Here is a 7,915-nt window from a genome sequence, read left to right on the forward strand (position 1 = left end):
TGTCTGTCTCTCTTCCTCCCTCCCTCTCTCCTGTCTAAATAATGTGAATATTGTACTGATTTTAATGAATGTTGGATGTGAAAAGGGATTTTAGGAGACTGGAAGTGTAACTGTTTGTCCCCTGCTCTGTATTATATTTTGCCCTTTCCTAATATTTATTTAACTAAGGCTAGTTAAATTCAGGGTATGGTTTCTCTATGTAATGAAGGTCAGATAAGTTCTTTTATCTGTCTAAAGCTCTTTTGTATTGACAGTGATTTTTAAAAATTAGGAATATGTATTGCTGTTTGAACCTCCTGTAAAATATATATTGCTGTTATGAAGTGAAGGTGTATTGTTTTTGCTAATGTTTCTTATGGGAATACCTATCCTGTATGAAACTATAGAAGTCTTTTTCTATGTTGTTGAGAATATGTAGCACAGTAGAAGTAAGTACAACTTTTAAAAAACATCTTTTTTTCTTTTTCTTCCACATATTCTTTTTAGCTGGTGACTGTGAGATTCCAGGTACAGTATTTTTGCAAGAATTTATTAGAGATAAGGTTGTTAATTAAAGGTGTTAGGTTTGTTTTTTTTAGAATTAGATGTGTCTCCTGTTACAAAGTCCTAATTTACCACTTTGCTGTGGAGTAGTGCATTCTTGCACGTGAAAAATGGTGGTTGAAATGTGTTTTCTGTTTTGATTAGTTGTATATTGCACCAGTTGTTTTTTTTTTAAATTAAAAGGAGAGTAGTCATTTTATTATCCATTTCAGGTAAAATTGTTATCAGCTGTAGTTCAGAAAAAGAAATTATTCTTAAAGCTAGAGACTGAATGTAAAAAAAAATGTATTGTTCCATAGTGGAAAATCAATGAAATGTACATGATTCTGGCCATGTTATTCTGAGAAAAGATCTTAGTTATTTAACTGTTTTGCAGAGCATCAGTTTCCTTTTTTCTTCAGAGTCATTTTTATTTTTAAAATGTGTGTGATTGTTCTAATCCATGTATTTCAGGAGGATGTCTCTTTATGGCTGCAACACATAGATTTCAGCAAGGCTTTGGTGAGTTGTTTCTTCTATTGCCAAGTATTTAACTGTTTTACTCACTAAATTGTTGGCTATAGACTTGATCTTATCCCTGTAAAGGTACAATCTATTTAGAAAAAAACAAAACATCCCATGTCTCGTTTTTATTATTGCTCTGACTGGCCATATTGATTGTACTGTGTAGATCAAAGATGTTTTTTTTTTTCCTGAGGGCTATTGAAGTGGGCTTCGTATGATTCTGTTATTGGTAATATTGTAAAGGTATTTTTTTTTGGTCTTATTAAGATACATGATACTCATCCTTGGGAGAAAATAAGATGGGCCTTTTTTTTGGATAAAGTGTCTGTTATTTTTGTAATTTTTCTTGTATTTTTATACTGTAAAAACATTGTCTGTTTTCTTGAAATTCTCATTTCCTTATGCTAACATTCATTTTTCCAGAATGAAAAGGCTTATGTGACTCGTCTGTATGAAAAAGTCTTGAAGATTCATTCCCATAATGAAGGTAAGTTTTGTGTATTTTTTAGATGAAGGGTATACGTTTTGTGGCTCTTTAATCTTTCCTAGCATTTCTTTTATTTTTGTGTTTTAGTATAGGTTTTGAGGCGCTCGCAACTGCATAAGGTCATATTATGAGGGCCAGAAGATTAGAGGTGTTTCAAGAGAGTAACATTACAAACATAAAAAAGAAGGGGAGATAAGGACGATAGATGTTTCATAGGAAAGAAGAAGCAAACCACTCCAGAGCACCCGTCAGCCACCCACATTTCTTTTATCATGATTTAGAGATTACATGATTGTTGTAAGAAGTTGGACAGTAAAAGCTGTATTCCTTATTTGACATAACGTGACAGTTGTTGAGTTTTGATTTAAGGAGTTAGTAATTTAAAATGTACGGGTCATTGGCTTTTCGGTGTCATTGTTCCTTTGTTCTTGTTATGTGAAAGATAAAGTTTTAACTGTATTTGACGTCTTGGTTAGAAGTGAGAAATCACTTGTAAAAGAATTTGTAATATTGTGAGCTTAGTGGTTTTATTTTAGACTTTGGTCTTAAAATGGAAATTATTTGTAGACTTGAAACGTCTCTCTTCGGATAAATTTAAATGTAAAGATGTGTTGTTGTTGGGTTTTTTAAAAATTGTTTGTTTGTTGATTTTTTTCTTGAATAGATCTTTGGGTCCTAATTTTTTATAAAGTAAGTTGTCCTAAAACATTTCTTTACTGATAGATATATATGTGTAAAGACAATTTAAAAAAAAATTAAAATCCTGGAACAGATGTTTGGGTCCAGTCTGCGAGATGGGAGAGCTCCACAGATGGCAACGGTAATCATGAACTTGCTCGGGAGATTCTGCTGAAGGCCCATCGAGTCAACCCTGAATCACAGACCATCTTCCTGGAGGTGCGTGTTTTCGCTTCGTTATGTTTTGTGTGTGTGTCCCATCGGTTTTGGTGAACGTCGTACTCCTGTCATTGTAGTAACCAATTCAGTTTTGACACAGTGGCCTGGCCAGGTTTACTAAAAATTGACCACTGGTAGTCCATAGTCTAGGGCCTGTCCTTGAAAATATCTTTAAGTATCTTAAGACATATTACACACTGCCCATTAATATTCATAAATAGTTACGGATTTTCTTGTTAGTTTTTTTGGTTTATTTTTTTGAGAGAGCATGGGTTGCTTAAGGTTTGTTCTGGGTTTGATAGAGACAAATTCATAATAATGTTTTGACAAGAGTAAAATTTTAAAGTCTGATGATTGTGCTTTTCTTTTCCTAAGCAATACATGATCATTGTATTGTAAATACGCTTACTAAAAAAATACTTGTAGCAGTAATATTTAGAATGTTGTGAAAGTGTAGACCCTGCCTGTACTGTGTGCATGCATGTCATGACACATCCGTGAGATAATGAAGATTGATTTATTTTCAGTTGTTTAAATATATGATCTTGTCATCAGAATAACTTACGGTGTATTTTTTCACTTGGAAATTATTTTTTTTTAATGATTTGAAATTTTCTCTTTAAAATTCCTCAGATGTATCACATGGAGCTACAACTGGCAAAGCAGATAATCAAGAGAAAGTCTGTGCTTGGCCTTCCCTCCAACATGGAGGTGTGTAAGAATGTGTCACGTTGTCATCACTCTGATTGTAAAGGGCATAGATCTTGCTGTTGAGTGAGAATTTGTGCTATATAAATGCTGTCTTCTATTATTATTATCATTATGATAATAAGAAGAATACTATTAATTACTATTATTATTGCTATCATAATTGTCATAATTCCTACATATTGTGTACCTGAAGAAGCCCTATGGGTGAAATATTGAACATATTTGTAATCTACAATAAATTTGTTGAAATTCTATCCAAGTCTTTACTTCTTTTTACACTCTTCAACAATGAACCTGGATAAACTGGCAATGTTCATGTGGGTCAATCCACTTAAAGAAAAGTCATGCAGCTTTCTAGTGTGCCATACGTATAGTTGCCCCATCTTCTCTTTTTTTGACATTTAAAAAATTCTCCATAATTTGCTGTGCCAGGGTCCAAAGGAAGACAATGGTGCAGAGGAAGACAAGACAGCTGAGCTGAAGCTTGCTGAAATTGTGTACAGCAAAGGATTGGAGTTGTTCCGTGGTTTGTGGAATTTTATTAAATTAATTCATTTTTTTAAGTTTAAGGATTAATCAGTGAAGTTGTCTCTAATAAAATATGCAGGTTTTAATTTTTGTTGTTGCTAAATCAGTGGTTTCATAATGTTACAGATAATTCCTTATTAATTTATATCCTTCTGTTCTTCTTTTTCCTGCCATGTCTTGCAATTTATAATCACCCGAGAATCTTTTCTTTAAAAAACTAACACAAACTCAAATCAAGACACAAATTAAAGATTAAATTATGTCGATATTGCCTGACATTAGATGCACTAAGTTAAGATATGGCAAGGTATTAATATTTGTCTATATTTATTATATTTTGCTTTTTATGAGGGGATGGGGGTGAATATTTGGTGTTGGAAGGGGGGGTGGAGGTCGTCGTGAAGCAAGAGGTTGGATGATATTGACGTTTTATCCTTGCGCTGGAATTTTTCTCAAATACCAGAACCGTCTACAATAGTGCTGCCTGTTCACTAAATGTCTAAATAGTTTGCGAGTGTGTTAATGTAATGACTATGATATGTTTTGTCCAGGTTTGGCTGACTTTCACATGAAGATGCTCAGCATTACCTCCAAGTTCAAAGAGGCGAGGAAGCTGCAGGCTGTCATCGTGGCTGAGTAAGTTTTGAGCTTTGACATTGAAGTTTATGGATATTTTATAATGTCTTTAAATTATAGTTACCCTCTATTTATACATTATATTATGATGAAAAGAGAAAATCACGGCAGTAGGAAGCTTTGAGTGTCCTTTTGTTTTATACCGTCAAGTTTCATTACGTTACAGGTTTTGAATTTTACTGTAAAAATTACTGAGTAATAGGAGATAGAGCTTTTCAACTTCTTTTTGGTAGCTTCTTTGGGAAAGTTCAAATGTACCCCTGTTTTTCTACTCTGAGAGAAGGTTGTTGGTTTTTTTTTTCATTCTGTATTATAAAGTCTTAGTGCAGTGTGTGGAAAAGGAAGCAAGTGGTAAATTAAAAATTAGAGAGGGTTTAAGCTTTGTTTGTATATATTTTTATTGGAGGAAAAGAAAGGGGACTGGTATTCTAAGATTTCATTATTTTTCTGTCATGGAGCTTTGAAATTTAGACTTTCCCTTGGAATCTTTTTTAACTAAATGCATTTCTTTTTATAGAGCAGCTTCACAGATGTTATTACAGTAACGCATGTCTATGCAGTGCTATTTATATTGCATCATATCTCATATTTTTAAAGATTTTACACTCCTGGTGTAATTTTGCTGTAGCATTCTTTTTGTTTCATAAAAAAAAAAAAATAGAATTAGAGTTGAAACTGAGTATTGATTCTTTTTGGTTGTTGTTCATTTTTCTCCTACAGCTTACAGAGACTGTACCCAACTAATCCCTATGTGTGGAACGGTTTGGCTCTGAGACACTTGAATTCTTTGAAGAAGATTGGAGCTGGTAAGTGGCTTGCGGAGTTGCAAATAGACCTCCCTCTTATTGCGTAAAAGCTTTAGATCGTAACAATGAAGATGAGGGAATGTAGTAGCAATGTCCATAATTTGACCTTAAATTGTATGTTTTTAAATGTAAAACAAAACGTAAATGATTCAGGTGGTAAGACTGTTTTTAGATGGTTTATTGGAGATGGGCTGAAGGATGTCAGGACTGACATTTTTATTTTAGGAAAATAGACTGGTACTGTGTACATTTGACATCTCTGGAGAAACAAAGTACAGTTGTACCTGTTCGAGGTGACCATCCGTTATTGAGGAGAAACGTGGTTATCAAGGACAGTGTCAGTAGAATGTAGAGAGAGCTCATTAAAGGGGGGGGGGGGGGTGAGATGTGGTTGTTTGTACTGGTGGTTTGATTTAAACACGTGGTTGTTACGGCAGGTTTGACTGTAGTGACATGTTTTTAAGCACAATTTGGATTATTTAAACCTTTCTGAATATCTGAAGTCTTGTCAGGGTTTCTAAATTAAAGCTTTGTGTACTCATGTAATTTCTTAGGTCAAGACGATTTGTTCACAGCTTAGTCTATACTGATAGTGTTACAAAACTTGAGCATTAACATCCTCTTGCAATTTGACACTGTTTTCATCATAATCAATGTTGTTTTTGAGTAAAGTTTCCTCTTCCAATGGGTTGTTCTTGATATCTGACAACAGAACAGAGGAAAGTAGCTGTGGCGCAGTGTTTGAAAGTCTACGATGAAGCGGTGGAGAAGGTGCCCACTGGTGAGTCTTGCTCTTATACCATGCCTTGGGCACAAACCAACCAACTAATGCTGATACTGTAAATTTTACTGCTCGAGAATTTTGTACATTTGTAATTTGTCCCATCTTACGGTTATGGTTTTAATCTGACAGATAATTTGGTCATTTGATGTTTTCGTAATATTATATTTGTGTTGGTTCTAATGTCAGGATATTTTCAGAATTGATGGAAAATGCTTTCAACTCCTAGCTGTCAGCTTTTTCATATTAGTCTGAATCTGGCGTTTAAATGGTTTGTGGCCTTGGTGATTTTTATTTCACGTACGTGTTGTCTTGCTTCAACTCTGCCAAAAACGATTTGGAGTGCACTTATTTTTGCCTCCAAGCCCGCGAGGCACATCTTACTTTCTATAGTTTTTGATTTGGAATGATCAGATGAAATTTGCTGAGATTGTTTTCTGAAAATGAAGGACTTGTCCTTGGTTTGGGAAACATTGTTCTGAAATTTCTCGGAAAAGCCCCTGTTAACACCTTTGGGACCGGCCCCAAACCAGCTGATCCTATCCCCAGGACAGGAGCCGCTGCCCGTATCCCTTATAAATGCTCATTTCAAAGACATTTTTTCACTTCCAATCAACTCAAACTGGCTTCAATTTCGGTGAATTTGAAAAGGAAAAATCTTTTTTGTGCTTGAACATACTGACGGAAAACGTGGACAATTTTGAATAGACTGGCTTGAATGAGTGGTATTGTCATCACGTAAATACATGACTGCGGTCCAATTTGATCTTGTGCAGTTCGCGTATAAGTACGTTGGAAGTCCTGAAGGTGTTAACACTTGCCTCAGAAAATCACCTCCTGTCTCCGAGAAAGCATCAGATTGTTGCTGCTTCTGGCTCTTCATTTTTTTACGTGCTCTTTTCCCCTGTTTTCTTTGAGTTTAATTTATGCTTGTTGATGTTTGTTAGTGTTTTTCCGACGATAGTTTATAGCAGATGCTCTTCGGAACTATCTGTCAGATGTTTTTTAAGTTTGCTTTGGGATTCTTGTGTTATACCTTGCTTTCCTTTCCAGTTCTATTTGGAAGAAAGTTTCATGAGAGAATTAACAGGGGTTTTTTTCTCAGAAAATCATCAAAGTGATTGTTTTCTCTTTCGGATCTTGAAACAGTCTCTGTGGTGTGTATCTGAAATCGAGTGAAATAATACCACCCTGTCTGGGAATATTTTTTTCATTGGAGATACTGCTGTACCTGTGTCTCTGCTTCGATTCTGTGCTAGTAATTTATGTAGCGTCAGTATTCCATCCCACACCTCGATGGATTTGTTACAAAACTAAATTGTTCTGAATAATGTATAGAACGTGCGTGGGTGTTTTGTTGAAAGAATACCGAGGTCCACATTTATCGCTGACGTGGAAGGGAACACGAGTGAAGGGGCATAATTGATGAAAAAGAAAAACAAAAAATAAAGTTATCTCCCTTCGAGTGCACATCCTCAAATCTGCAGTACGTTAATTGAACTTTCGTGCGCTTGATCTGGGTATTATTTCCTCCCCTCCCTCCCCCCCTCTATTTTTGATCATGACTGTCTTTTTATTTACATGCACTGATGTTTTTTCCTTGGAAGCAACCGAAAAAGAAGGGAGACATTTTGAATTTATCAGGCAGTTTAAATTATAATATCATCAGTTTATAAACTCCATTGTGAATACAGCTTATTCGCACACACACACACACACACACATAAACACACACACACACACATACACTCACATACACACACACACATAAACACACACACACACATACATACACTCACATACACACACACACACACATAAACACACACACACTCACATACACACACTCTCATAAAGTCCCAGGACTGGGGCCCCACTCATGTGTATGTAAAAGATATTGCTCGCCGTTACAGGGAACATTATAACATCCCGCCATCGGCGAACCTCTCGTTTGTGGGTGGTTGGCGGGTGCTCTGGTGTGGTTTGCTTCTTCTTTCCTATCAAACATCTATCTTCCTTATT

General features: G+C 35.4%; 1 protein-coding gene across 1 annotated transcript in view; it reads left to right on the forward strand.

The window, feature by feature from the left end:
* LOC101855029 (U3 small nucleolar RNA-associated protein 6 homolog) overlaps positions 1–7,915 on the forward strand; it is a 100,738-nt gene that overhangs the window by 5,792 nt on the left and 87,031 nt on the right. The window contains exons 5-13 of the mRNA XM_035970424.1: positions 487–507; positions 997–1,044; positions 1,471–1,534; positions 2,307–2,431; positions 3,065–3,142; positions 3,575–3,668; positions 4,222–4,306; positions 5,027–5,112; positions 5,825–5,893. Of these exons, the coding sequence (XP_035826317.1) occupies positions 487–507; positions 997–1,044; positions 1,471–1,534; positions 2,307–2,431; positions 3,065–3,142; positions 3,575–3,668; positions 4,222–4,306; positions 5,027–5,112; positions 5,825–5,893 (670 nt within the window). The remainder of the gene's footprint in view (positions 1–486; positions 508–996; positions 1,045–1,470; positions 1,535–2,306; positions 2,432–3,064; positions 3,143–3,574; positions 3,669–4,221; positions 4,307–5,026; positions 5,113–5,824; positions 5,894–7,915) is intronic.

This window comes from Aplysia californica, unplaced genomic scaffold (assembly GCF_000002075.1).
Source record: "Aplysia californica isolate F4 #8 unplaced genomic scaffold, AplCal3.0 scaffold00266, whole genome shotgun sequence".
Lineage (NCBI taxonomy): Eukaryota > Metazoa > Mollusca > Gastropoda > Aplysiida > Aplysiidae > Aplysia > Aplysia californica.